The following is a 14506-nucleotide window of genomic DNA, read 5'->3' as shown; positions in this document are numbered from 1 at the left end:
GCTTCATAAGGAGTCAATGAGATGTCTTAAAATGCTAAAAAGTAAAAAATAAGAGCAGATTTATGTTGCCCACCCCATAAATTGGTCGAGGTACAAGAAGAAATTGCCACATTGTTTGATATATACTGACACAGATCCAGTGACTGAATTTTAAACCGCACATATAAGCCAATATCCTAACACAAGAAGATAAACTACTCTTGTGGAAGATGAGGGCGAGCTTTGGTAACACTAATAAGGTTGCTCCTTTGTGACAAGAAGGTCATGGGTTCAAAGTTGTGGAATCAGCCCCTCTGGGGGGGCGGGAGTGATGGGCTATGTACAACCACCCCTGTCCTAGACACCCACAAAACAGGGAGCCTCGTGTTGAGGATGCACTTTTACTAATCTTTATGTCAGATATAAAATAAAAACGTTCTTGACAATTATTTTAGTAAATAATCCCATCTTTTTTCATCTGTATCTAAGAATTCACTTAAAAATAACAGTGAAACAAAATTAATAAGGAAAACAAGAGTTCTAAACTACATGGAATCAGCACAAGAATATAAATTAAAACAATTAAAACACTTACAATGTTCAAGATCATTAAGACATCTCATGTCAGCCTTACCAGGAGCCAAAAATGTGTCTTGTGACAAGTACCGGGCTGTATGTATGTCTTGCCAAAAAAAATGTGTTCTCAACCAAAAACTAAACAAAGAATTGTCTACTGATATCACAAACAGGTACTTCAAGAGAGGAGGACAAGCAGAGAATGAAGAATGAACTTACGTCATGAGCAGCACCTGTACCAGGATAGAACTTCCCGCCCTCATGTCTATGCAAGGAGATATACAAGACCTAGGATTAGGCCCATCTCATCAGTACCAAAGAACTACACTACATATGAAGGAAGTTAAAAATTTTCATCAAAATACAAAAATCCAAAATCCACAACAATGTATAATGAGTATAGGCATAAATCAGTCACCAAAAATGCATCAAACATGCCATACTTCATAGAACTTTTTGCACCCCCATTAATCTGTAACATCTATTAATTGTTGCAGAAAACATTTTTTCAATAAGCATCTTAAAAAAACAAAAAAACAACAAAAACTGACAGAGGGTGAACCCTATCAAAAGACTACCAAAGACTACTGATAGCAAAATTTCATTGATGAAAATAAAAACAGACTTGAGAGAACAAAGATCCTCAAGCTACGAAAAAAGAGGTAACGGAAGTTGTACCCTTAATACAAAAATTCAGACTCACTGTCAGCAGAACCTTTCAGTTGTTTTTGTGCCAAATATGTTACATGATGCAAAAAGAATCAGCTTCCAAAGAGCAATCAACCTCCTTTAGGAACATTCCCAGCTCCAAGAATCCAAAAAAGTTTCACAGAATCTAGCATTGCTCACAACATATAAAAAGGAAAAGAACACATAAAGATTCATAGACCAAGTGAACCAAAAAAGTCCAGTACTCATCCAAAGCAAAACCCATCTATCCTCCCAATAAGAATTAAGAATGTCAAAAGAACTGTAAAGGAATTAGATTTCCAATCCTAGAGATTACATCTGAACTGTGGGAACCAAACTCACTTTTTGCTGATTTCTACCAGTAAATGTACTAGAAAAGTAAGAAAACAAATCACACACAACAGCCTATACCCACACCAATTGTCAAGCCAAAATTGATGTCAGGTTCCTAGACCTGACCTAGGGTGTCTTTAGGTATTTCGGAAGAAATCGAGAGAGAGACAGAGACAGAGACAGAGAAGAGTTAAGTTTTTAGAGGGAAAGAATTCTGTTATTTCACAATGAATTTCCATCCTCCAAGTAGTAGCCTATTTATAGGCTTTCTAGCTTACAGTTGTAACTGTAACTGAATGGTACAAGTTGTAACAGCAGCAAAAATATTACAGCAAGGTACAATGCAGTAATTGCAATAAGCTGTAATTACTGTTATAACCCTAGGGCCGTGACATTTCCCCCTCAAAATATTTCTTGCCCCCAAGAAATCACAGTAGTTGGGCCATCCTCAAATATCCTCAAATATTGCTTAAGTCCAGCAAGTATTCCCAAGTGGTGTGGTCTGGATGCAAATGAGACCACTGCACCAAAACTTGGGTAATGGGCAGTATATTCTGATAAATCACCCATTTCTCCAGGACAGCCAAGGGCTCAATTTCCACTATAAGATCTTCATCCGTTGAAGGACGATTAGTACTGTGTCATGTACCTAGGAGTATAGGAGGGTCAATGCTGTAATAGGAATATAATAAAGGGGGTAATCTTGTAATAGGTTTATAATAACTGTTAGAATATATTATTAGCAAGTGGTTAGGCTGTTAGAAGGCAATGATGCTTATATAAGGTTGCTATTAGGAGTTTGTTGGCATGCTTGAATTGAAGAATAAATTTCAAACTCTATTCTCTCTTAATTCTCTCTCTCGGTTCTTCTCTTTTCTCCCCATTTCTCTCTATTTCAGTTCTATATCTCCCTCCCTTTCTGCTTTCTCTTTCCTAAATCCCTCCAAATTCCTATCACAACTCTAAGCCAAACCCTAGGGCAATAACAATTGGTATCAGAGCAGTCAATCCTTGGTTGTAGGTTTGATTTCAGTTGATGAGGCCGGTGAAATAAATTTCAGTGATTAAGCTCTAGATCGAGGAGGCTTCAAGGCGACTACTGTGAGGTGAGTGATTTCCCTTGGCGATTGCAATTAGGCGGATTTCGGCGATGAGCTAGCCAGGTTCCTTGGCTATAATTCCTGCAATTGGTAGTAGTTGATTCCCATGCCGACTCTCGGCTGAATCGATAAAGCAAAGACTTTGGGCGATTCCAGCGAGTATAAGGACTCCGACGAGTTCCATTGGTTACAGTGTGATAAGCGAGTGCAAGCCTTCGAAAGGAATCAAGATCGATTCAAGAATTCAGGTGAATTCCAACCAGTGGTCGGTGATCGGGTGGAGACTCCTTTGGCGATCTTGAATTCACTTTGATCGTGAGTAAATAGCGAGAAGGAAGGTGCGATCAAAGCAGAGCCTCGAGCGATTTTTGACGGCCATATTAGCGTCGATTGAACGAGGAGATAATTTTCATCGCCGAGCCAATTAATTGAAATTGAGGCAACGTTGAAGGACGGCAACGGAGCTAATCGAAGAAGGCACAGAACACATAAGACGTCTCTGAAGGGAAGTTAGACGACTCATATAAGGGGAAGAGTTGATCGATTTTCTTGGAGGCGAGCAGGAGGTTGACCATGGCTGCGATTTCAGTAATTCTCGGGCTCGAACATGTAGGTGGAGTCCTTTGTGAGAGGCGAATTTCTCCGATTTCTTTTGCTCGTTGGTTTCCGATCCCTAGGCTGCAGAAATCAACCAATTGTTAGGCGATCCCTAGTGGCAACAAAATTAATCGAACTTTCAGGAGGTGTTTCAGGGAGTTGAATTGGTAACCCGACACTGGCTATTCAATCTTCAAGAGGACTGACAAGAGCAAGGTCCTTGGTCGTCATTTCCAACAACTGGGCGAACCCCCTACCCGCGTTAGTTCTCTACTGTTTTTTTTTCTGTTGATTAGTTGATTAATTTCTGTTTGAATCTCAAAAATTGAGTTTAGCGCACAAGGAGGTGAGGTTAGCTGATGTTTGAGGCTTGGAATTGGAAGACGGCTTGGCCAATTGATTCCAACGCAAGGAGCTTGACTCTCGGAATTTGAAGGCGATTATGGAAACCAGGATCAGCAGGCGATCTAGATCAATTCCGTGACTTCAGCGATCTCGGTTGTGAAGGTGACCATTGTAGTGATTCATTCACACTTCGGATGGAGATCTAGGGAACTCTAGAAGGCCGATCAAATCGCTGTAAGTGTGCGATTTCTTTCGCTGCTACAATAGACTTACCTTGAAGCATAACAGTGGCTGCAATTTGCCACTTATTGGATCAATTTTAGAGGTGATTGGGTGAGACAGTTACAAAACAGAAGTGTGGGGATTTAGGATGGACAACACTTCGATTTCTTGGCCTGTGGCTTGTCCAATTCGTGAAATTTCTGCCATGACGAGCAAAGCCTGCATGAGACCATGGGAGCCTAACTTGCAGCAGAAGGATGTTGCATGTTCAGCTGGAGATAGACATCAGGGGAAGTTTGGCCAGAAGCCTTATGCATGGGAAAAGAAGTTGGAGATGGGGATTAGCCAATTGGACAAAGGAACAAGAAGTGTGGTACATGAATCGAGCAAAGAATTCGGCCAAATGAAACGTGAAAAGTTGCAAGAGTTTGCAATGATACTATCTAAGGAGTATCATTACAGTTTTCCTGCCGAATACTTTGAGGATTATCATGGGAGTTTTAACAAAGAGGATTTCCTTAACATAGAGCAACTGAAGAAGGAGTACAACTACAAGTTTCTAGCAGAATTCTTCGACAAACCAAGAAGGAATGTGGCAGATGATCATTCTGAAAATTCTAACCAGAAGAGGATGAATTCTGACAACCATTCAGCAAGAGTGAATCCCAATAAGCTAACAGAAGAAGATGTTGCTGATGTGGAGGAGAAAAATGTTGAGAGTGAGCTTCATAAAAATTCTGATGAACGAGACGAAAATGTGGCAAAATTATTGATAGGGGCAGATGGTTTAATTGTTGGGGAACCTCAATACAATGATAGGAATTACAGCATCGAGCCATCAAAGCTTAGTTATCATGACTCTGTTGGACCTCCTTCCTTATCTTGTCGAGGCATCAAAGATTAGTACTATGTCATGTACCTAGGAGTATAGGAGGGTCAATGCTGTAATAGGAATATAATAAAGGGGGTAATCTTGTAATAGGTTTATAATAACTGTTAGGATATATTGTTAGCAAGTGGTTAGGCTGTTAGAAGGCAATGAAGCCTATATAAGGCTGCTATTAGGAGTTTGTTGGCATGCTTGAATTGAAGAATGAATTTCAAACTCTATTCTCTCTTAATTATCTCTCTTGGTTCTTCTTCTCTTTCCTCCCCATTTCTCTCTATTTCAATTCTATATCTCCCCCCCTTTCTGCTTTCTCTTTCCTAATTCCCTCCAAATTCCTATCACAACCCTAGCCAAACCCTAGGGTTGTGACATACTAGTGGCTTCATTAGCTCCCATTGATTTTTTTAGCTAGGTGAAAAGCAGGATGGACATTCACATCAGCTGGCAGCTGCAAAGATAGGCCACCTTCCCAACCTTGGCCACAACTAGAAAAGGCCCATAGCATTTAGGACTCAATTTAGAGGCAGGGGAATTAGAAAATGAATGCTGCTGAAAACGTTTCACCCCCAGGTAAACCATATCACCCACATGTGGACATATGTAATCCAACCACAAAACTTTTGAACAGTTCTTGCCAAAAAACACTAGTAAAGATCTTATCCTTGTCAAATACTATAGATTGAGGAACCCCATGTAATTTGACAATGGAGTCCAAAAATATTCGAGCAACCTCTTGGGCTGTGAAGGGGTGAGTCAAACTCAAAAAATGAGCAAACTTTGTAAGTCTGTTGACCACCACCAGAATAACATCTCTGCCTTCTGACTTGGGCAATCCTTCTAAAAAATCCATAGAGATTCCCACCCAAGCCTACTCAGGTATATCCAATAGCTGCAGTAAGCCAGAGATGACCTGCTCATATTTGCAGCGCTGATAGACTGACTGCACATGACAACACATAAGCAGTCACATCCTTCTTAAGGCCAGGCCAAAAGAACAGCTGCCTCACCTTGTGGTAGGTAGCTCTTAGGCTTGAATGTTTCCCCAAAGGAGAGTTGTGTAAGGACCACAAGATCTGGTCCTTTAGCTGCTCATCTTCCTTAACCAGCAGCCTACCCTTAAACCTGATTAAGCCAGTAGATAGTGCATAACCAGGTTTACTGGGCGGTTGAATTGCTAGTTGAGCCAAGAGATCCTCCGCCCAACCAGTCATTTCATAGCTAGCAGATATATCTTTCACCCAATCTGGAACGACTGCAGTAATGGCCTAACAATTTCCTTTTTCTTCTCTTCTAGAGAGTGCATCATCCACCACCTTCTCTTTTCCCTTCCGATTCTAAATTATGTAGTCCAGGCCTAACAGTTTAGACATTCCCTTCTTCTGTAACTGTGTGCAGCCTCTACTGCAACAAGAACTTTAAGCTTTAATGACCAGTTTTGATGATAAACTGATTTCCTTCTAGGTAGTGCCTCCATTTATCCACATCTGCCAACACTGCAATTAACTTCTTGTCATAAACACTGAGTCCCAAGTGCTTTGGGGCCAGAGCTTGACTGATATAGGCCAGTGGTATCCCCTCCTGCATCAACACGGCTCCCACTCTTGAATCACAAACATCAGTCTCCCGTACAAACTACTTAGCAAAATCAGGTAAACCCAAGACAGCAGCCCAAGTTATAGCTCTTTTCAATGATAGGAAAGCAGCCTCTGCCCTAGGATTCCAATAAAAATTGTCCTTCTTGAGCAATTCAGTCAAAGGCTTGCTTATCATCCCATAACTTTGCATGAATAGCCTATATTACCCTCTCAGCCCTAAGAAGCCTCTCAATTCTTTAACTATTTGTCACTGCTGGGCGGTGACAATAATTACTTTTATGATTTGGTGAGAACCAGATAATAGCAACAGAGAAAATCAAGGAAAATTTAGAGAAGAATAGGGAGAAAGAGAATAGAGGAAGAGAAAAGAACTGAGAGATTGAGAGAAAATTCAGATTGTTCTTTCAGATAATCGATAATCCCATCCAAGAGTGCCTTGGAGAGTATATACACTCTTAGCAAGGGGGCTGCTGCAACAGATCATACCTTTCAGGTGATTATAACAACTGCTTTTGTCCTATTATCGCCCTTACCCGTGGGCCCCCCTAGGCTAACAATCTGCTAACAGAATTATAGCTAGGAAATGAAATAACAAAAATTAAAACAGCAAGAAATATCAGCAATAAAATGAAATAAAAATGACAGCAAGATAAAAAAAGAAATTAAATTGGGTATCTCAGTCACAGCTTGTGACACTGTTGTCGGTCTTGGCCTGAAATTATATGGCCCAAGTATTCTACCCACCCCTTAGCAAAGGTATATTTAAATAGCTTTACATACAATTGATTCAACCTGAGGAATTCAAATGCTATCTGTAGGTGGGCTATATATGAGGATATCATAAAAAAAGACAAGTATGAATTTCCTCAAATGAGTCAAAAATGTGATTCATTAGGGCTTGAAGGATAATAGGGGCATTAGTAAATCCAAAGGGCATAACTGTGAATTCATAAAGGCCTTAATGAGTTTAGCAGTCTTTGGTATATCAGCAGGCCTCATCCGAATTTGATGATACCTTGCCCTGAGGTCCAGTTTAGAAAAAATAATGGCTCAGTCAACTCATCAAGAAGATCTTCAATGATAAGGATAGGGAATTTGTTTTTAATGGAAGGGCGTTGAGTTGGTGATAGTCAACACAAATCACCAGGCTCCATATTTTTTCTTAACAAGAAGGATAGGGGATGCAAATGGACTTTGGCTAGGCTAGATGATAAAATTAGTCAGCATGTCTTTGACTAGCTTTTCTATTTCAGCCTTTTGAATGGGAGAATATCTGTATGACTAGATATTTACAAGTTTTGAGTTTGGCTTGACATGAATGGAATAGTCAAAGAATCGGGGTGGAGGTAAAGTGGTTGGTTTAGAAATAAGTCCCCAAATTCAATCAATAGTAGTTGTAAAGAATCCTGGTGTTGTACCTCAGAAAGGGATTGTAAAGTAGCAATAATTGTGGGCACTAAGTGATCATCATCAAAGGGTGTATCACTACTAACCTCCAATTCAGTCCATCCATCCAACCTAAAAGCATGTATGGAATACAACTGAGTGTTACAACCCTTGAGTAGAACTCATCCTCAAAAGCTAGCTATTAAGGGGAGAGTGCCCAAAATGTTATAAACCCCACACCAAGAACCTAAACTTCTGATATGGAACAAATCACATACCTTATAATGGATTGTAACATACCACCACGCTCCACAATCTCGGTGCCCATGACGACAAATTGTGCACTAGCCACGGCTAGTCCCGGATGAACATTGCAATGCCGGTGTCACCTTCATCGTTACACGATTGCAACTAAGAGACATGGGCCAGCTTTGATACCACTGTTACAACCCTCGAGTAGAACTCATCCTCAAAAGCTAACTATCAAGGGGAAGGTGCACAAGAAATTATAAACCCCACACCAAGAGCCTAAACTTTCGATGCGGGACAAGTCTCATACTTTGCAATGGACCATAACACTGAGCCACCTAAGCCCCTTTTTGTTGAAACATTTTCTATAGTGTCCTTCTGGTGATCACCTTGCATTCACCAATTTCTAGGCTCCCAATCAACATCAAATTCCTCCCTTATAATTCAAAAGTTACTTCTAATTTATTAAAGTCAAAGATTAGGGGACTAACTATCATCATCCAATCTACTCCCAAAACCATATCACAGCCTTCCAATTTCAAAATTCGAAATCTTTTGTGAATTCTTGCCCTTGCATCATCCATTTAAAGTTAATACATTTGGATCTACTATACATCTTGCAGCCATTAGCCACAGTCACTAATAAAGGAAAAGTGGTTGTCACTTTGCACTGCAAATCTATGGCAGTGGCTTCATCCAAGAAGCTATGAGTATTGCCACTGTCAATTAACACCATCAGCCTTCTTTTTCCTATCATTCCCTTCACCTTAATAATTTTACAATTAGGACAGTCTTTTAGAGAGCATGTAAGGAGATTTCTCCTCCCTCATCTCCTTGTAGGCCTTCCTTGAGAATCTTTGTCTCCTCAACAACTTCTTCTATTTCTTCATCCAGTCCTTCCATTTTCAACAATTGTCGTCTGAAATGGTGTCCAAGACTGAACTTCTCACCACATTTGTAGCACAGTCCTAATTGCCTCCTTTGCTCCATAGAAGGGGATTTAATCAGATTAGGGCTTGTAAAAACCCTAGGATTCAAGTTTCCTTGATTCATCCCTAAATTTGCAATCCTAGCATTTCCTCCCGACTGTTAACGAATCAAACAGTAGCATTTAGGTAGGACTTTGTGCTTTCTAAAGATTGCCTCCAATGCCAACTCCTGTAGTCTATCTCTCTCGGCAGCCTGCTTAACGATTGCAGGCTGCATCATCTTCACCATCAGCCTCAACTCCTCATTTAAGCCACTGATAAAGCTGGATACAAAATAGGTCCAGTCAAAGTAGGATGTGAAATAATCAATAAGGACTTCAATTCTTCAAATCGGATCTAATAATCCATTAGATCCTTCCTGTTTCAATTTATTGAACTCCTCTATTACATCGGCCATAGTCCTCTCACCAAATCTATCACATAAATCCTCCACAAATTTAGTCCAGTTTAACTCAACTCTCATTCTGCTCCATCCTTGATACCAAACATCAGCCATATCATTGAGATAGGCTATTGCTAGATTTACTTTCTAGCACTCAGCTACATTGTAATACTGAAAAAATCGTTCACATCTCCTAATCCACCACCTCGATTTAACTTCTTTAAAAGCCAATATTTCTAACCTTGGCATCGAAGTAGGATGAGGACTTTGAGAAGAACCTCTAAATTAAATTGTTTGATCCAATGCAGGTAGTTCCTCATCTTTTTGCAAACCAGAGGTATGAGGAAGAATTCCAACACCTGCTAGAATCAAATGTGCGGTGGATCTTGGTGGAAAAATCCACTGGTAAATTGCCCAAGGCATCTTCGAGAACATATTCAAGAATCCATCCAGCCTTTGGCCAAAACTAGCAAAATCATCCTTGACTCCTTCTCTAGCGTTAGTAAAATCTCCCTCATTAAATCATTTTCCGCCCTGTCACAACTCACCTCCTCTTGAGTTTGGCATAAATCTAACTCCGGAGTATCCAACCTCGCCTCCAATTGCTTCATTCGAGTTCCTTTGGCCATCTCCACTAATCACACCTTGAATTTTGCCTCTGAAGTTAGCAACCGAGGATCGACAACTCTGATATCAAATTGTTAGGTTCCTAAACCTGACCTAGGGTTTCTTTATGTATTTAGGAAGAAATCGAGAGAGAGAGAGAGAAGTTTTTAGAGGAAAAGAATTATGTTACTTCACAATGAATTCCCATCCTCCAAGTAGTAGCCTATTTATAAGCCTTCTAGTTTACAATTGTAACTGTAACTAAAAGGTACAAGTTGTAACAGCAGCAAAAATATTACAACAAGGTACAATGCAATAATTGCAATAAGCTGTAATTACTGTTATAAGCCTAGGGCCGTGATAATTAACTCTGGCACCATCTCCTACCTTAAAAGAGATGAAAGTATAAAACTCAACCCAAATATTTATAATTCCCTTTCAATGCCCAACACAATCAAGAGGTTCAATAGGACCAATTGATTACCCCTTAATGTTCATCATATTCTGTGTACTCTCTTCAAGGGCTCTTCCTCTCCCGCAAAATTCAGTAACTACATTTACATGAGCACTTGACAGGAAGACCATAACATATGGCCTCAATTTTCTACATGCCCAAACTACCACTAACTAAAGGAAGACACACAACAAAACTCACCAGATGATATTAAGCCCAATGCCAAAATCCCCCAAGAAAATATCTCTTGCAATTTCCAAACAATTAGCAACAGGAGCAAGAATCATAGAAAGAGACACCATATAGGTAGGGATACTAGACAAAGAACTTTCAATGAGAATAATCCTACAAAATTTGGACAAATATTTTTGCTTCCAAGACAAGTATCGATTCACATCTCTAATAGTAAATAATCCTCTCCCATACCACTTTTGACTTTATTTATCATAGAAGCAAGAAGGACCAATGCAGTAGGTATAGCACCAGCTTTGCACCCCAAAATATCTACAAAGTTTTAAATATTAGACACCACACCAATAGGAAAATTTTTGCTCTTGAAAAGATTAAGCCAGAAACAGCCTTAAATGACAAAAGATAATCCTTGGAGACATCAATACATTCACATTAAGATCACAAAAGATAGTAGCACCTTCATTCTTCAACAAAAATAAGATGAAGCCTTAGTGTCACAACAAGACAAACTTGAACCTATTACAGCAATAGTCATAACCCTTAAATCACATTAGGTGGGGTTAACTACATGAAGTCTAGACCTTCAGCCAGCTGCATTCCTGACCATGTCCCATGTAAGGATATTACACCTTCTATCATGTTTCAAAGATTTCCACCAAGTTTTTCCTTGGTCTTCTTCAACGATCTCCCTTCTATTCCCACCATTTTATTCAAACCATTTTAATTATCTACCAAAATCTTTTCCTCACAGATTCAAACCATCTTAATTATCTCTCAAGCATCTTATATTCAATAGGTGTCACTCTAATCTCATAACATATAATCTCGTTTCTAATTTTGTCTTTTCTTAAATATCCGCATATCAACTATGGTCTTTGCTAAAATCATAATTTGCACATGCTGGTATTTAACTGCCCAACATTCTCAACTAGATAATAAAGATGAATCCACTAATGAACCTAAAATTTTCAGCTCTAACAAGCAAATGAATAAGAGCAGCCACAGTTAAACATCATAAGTAAAAAGGGGAAGAGAATTTCCTTGTTTCAACCATTAACAAGCACAATGGGCCCAATAAAGGAAATACAAAACTTAATGTACAGCACTCATTTACTCCTCAACCCATTGCACTCAAGACATAAATTAAAAATCCTACCAAACTGGATCATAAACCTTTTCAATATCCAACTTCCAAATCGCAGCTTGAATATTAACCACATGATGGAATCCACACACTCATTGGCCAAAAAACTAGTTCAGGGATTTGACAACTATCCAAATGTACAAGGAACAAAATTTAATGTATAAAATATAGGTCTCAATAATCCAGGGTCAAGAAATATCTAAATAAAAGTCAAAGTTTTGCCGCATAAGAATCAGCTTCTTCTTATTGTTACTCATATCGTTTTATTCGTAGTGGAAACAATTATTTCAATTAAAGACTTAAAATTTATATTCACCCATTTGCACCCTTCAAATATTTCTTGTGTGCCATTTCCGTGATGCACATCCTGCAGAGACCAAAAAACAATGTATTAATTAGAAAGCATTCTAATTGCATGTGTCACATTCAATATTTATGGAAGAAATTTTCAAACAATGAACAAAAGATTAAAATATGGCATCATTAATTATTTCATTTTATGCATTAATTCCCATTTTGATAAATTAAAAAAGAAAAAAAAGTTACTGATTACCTAAGGCAGTGAATTATGATAAAAAATAAGTAAGAGGAGAAAAGATAAAGTTCTTGGCATTACCCAATCTACAATTAGCACTTTCTTGGCCCCAGCAGCCCCAGCTACTAATGCGGCAACTGCTGCATTATTATGAAGGCAGAATCCCATCGCCTGTCTTACACCAGCATGGTGCCCAGGAGGCCTGACCTGAAACAGAGAGAAGACAGATAAATAGAGGAAAGAAAAATAATTCTATAAACTGGCAGCTTTTGTTGCTTTATTACCAGACATGCTAGAGGACTTGGCGTTTATCTTACCAAAGCAAACCCATTTTTTGCACGTCCAGTCAAAATTGCTTTAGTAAGATCAGCACACAAACCAGCTGCAAGCCTAGCAGCTTGTGCTGAATGCTCGTTTGCATATGTATCAGGAGTGAAGTAGCTGTATTTAACAAAACTAATCAATCTAAACAATAATCTTGAGAAAACCAATCAACAATCACATGCACCCAGGCTCTCCTAAACAGATGTAGAGAGCCCATACACACCTAGAAAGAAAATGGCTAGTGATCTCCACTGATTCAATATGATCCAAAGAGTGTACCTGCAACCTCAAAAATAAAAAGTCAGGAATCAAACGTTTTTACTAGGTTAAAAACCCACAACATAAATATTTGTATCAGTGTTCCACCACTCATTTAAAGACTTAGGCAACAATAAATCCATCTAGGGATATAATCACAAAAAATGGGGAAATAGAATAAGTATACAAGAGAAGCTCAAGTGCAATTGTCAGAAAACACTGGATTTCAATCAAGAAGGATGGGGTCAAACCCAGTTTTCCTCTATCATTGAGCAAAACTATCTCAGTTTTATCAAGTATCCATAGCTACTCAAGATGGGTTGAAATCAAAAGCATTTCAATTTTTATTTATTTTTTATTTCTTATATCTGAGCAAGAGGTGGAGGATGCAAGGATGCGAGTTGCCAAAAAGTCAAGGGCACATGGAGGTTGGTATTTGGAAGTGACAGAAAGTAACCAACAGCTGGAGAAAAACCAATGTGGATAAATCAGATGCATTTGGGATAGTATGACGTTGAAGTAGATCATAATTAGGGGAAAAAAAGACTTGATGGTTACACCCTAAAAATGGGTATGTGGTGGATCAAATAGCATTGCAAGAGATGTGACGAGTTTGTAAAAGTGAGAAGTGGCTGCTGGATCAACATCTCTGATCCTGGTGTAGCAATTTTCCAATTAGCTTTCCTTCAATAGAAGGCAGGGACTCAAAGGTTTTTCTATCACATCTTTGAAATGAGACTATATTTAAAGTGATCACTGATATCTGTGGTGGTTCATCAGGGAAGATGCTTATGAGAAGAACATCAAAGCAGATTCTCTCTTTTGGGAAGCATCCACATATATGCATTGCAGCTATTTTACCTGCAAATAATTTAATAAACTAGAAAAGAAAAGTCTGTCTAGATGCCATCTTCCCTCTATGTTCTGACTTATTTCCTGAAAGTTATGCCAGATGATTGATCTATAACATCAAGGAAACACTATTATCCAATTAAATTTTAGTTCAGCCCTTCCAACTCTTCAAGATGGTATCCATTGCCTACCATAAGCAGTTCCTCTTTTGTAATTTCTCTTCCAGCTATTGGAAAGCATTGTCCTGGAAATAGACCTGCATGGTCAAAATTGATTGTCAATATTTTTGGGAACATAATGAAAAACTATAATTTGCTGTAACCAGTAATAGATAAGGTACAAACAAACTCACAAACCAGACATGGGAAACAATTATGGGGGAAAAAAAAAAAGTAAAGCAACAAAAGTAACCAGCAGTTGCAAGGCTAGCAGCTATAGCTCGAAGACGATCTGGTCTTTCTGGATGTGGATGTGACTTCATTTGAACCTACTCAAACAAAAACAAGAAAGGAAGTATCAGTTTTAATCACCATAAGAGATTGCTCTAGAGAGGATTATAACTAGCATTACCACATATATCAGTTCCATTAGCTGCAATAAATTAATAAATTTGCACCACAAAAGTTAACATGTGGCAGTTAACATCTGTCTGGCATTTCTATAATCACTACAGTAACTGCAAGTTATCTGCATTATTCTTAGGGAATTATGCCCATTGTTCTCGAACACATTTAATTGTAAAAGGCTAAATAAAGACTAATGACAAAAATAAAGCATAGCACGTATGCCCCTAGCTCTGTTAACTTGCT

At 38.8% G+C, this 14506-nt stretch overlaps 1 protein-coding gene across 4 annotated transcripts in view; it reads right to left on the bottom strand.

The window, feature by feature from the left end:
• LOC127793229 (histone deacetylase 15) overlaps positions 1–14506 on the bottom strand; it is a 29533-nt gene that overhangs the window by 6792 nt on the left and 8235 nt on the right. For all 4 annotated transcript variants that reach the window (XM_052324038.1, XM_052324040.1, XM_052324039.1 and 1 more), the window contains 7 exons: positions 14109–14184; positions 13889–13953; positions 12811–12866; positions 12581–12704; positions 12345–12470; positions 12045–12095; positions 775–843 (listed from right to left, as the gene is read on the bottom strand). In XM_052324038.1, coding sequence (XP_052179998.1) covers positions 775–843; positions 12045–12095; positions 12345–12470; positions 12581–12704; positions 12811–12866; positions 13889–13953; positions 14109–14184 — 567 coding nt within the window. The remainder of the gene's footprint in view (positions 1–774; positions 844–12044; positions 12096–12344; positions 12471–12580; positions 12705–12810; positions 12867–13888; positions 13954–14108; positions 14185–14506) is intronic.

Source organism: Diospyros lotus, unplaced genomic scaffold (genome assembly GCF_014633365.1).
Source record: "Diospyros lotus cultivar Yz01 unplaced genomic scaffold, ASM1463336v1 superscaf1, whole genome shotgun sequence".
Taxonomy (NCBI): Eukaryota; Viridiplantae; Streptophyta; class Magnoliopsida; order Ericales; family Ebenaceae; genus Diospyros; species Diospyros lotus.
Note: the sequence above shows the minus strand (reverse complement) of the source record. Positions and strands in the feature narration are given on the sequence as shown.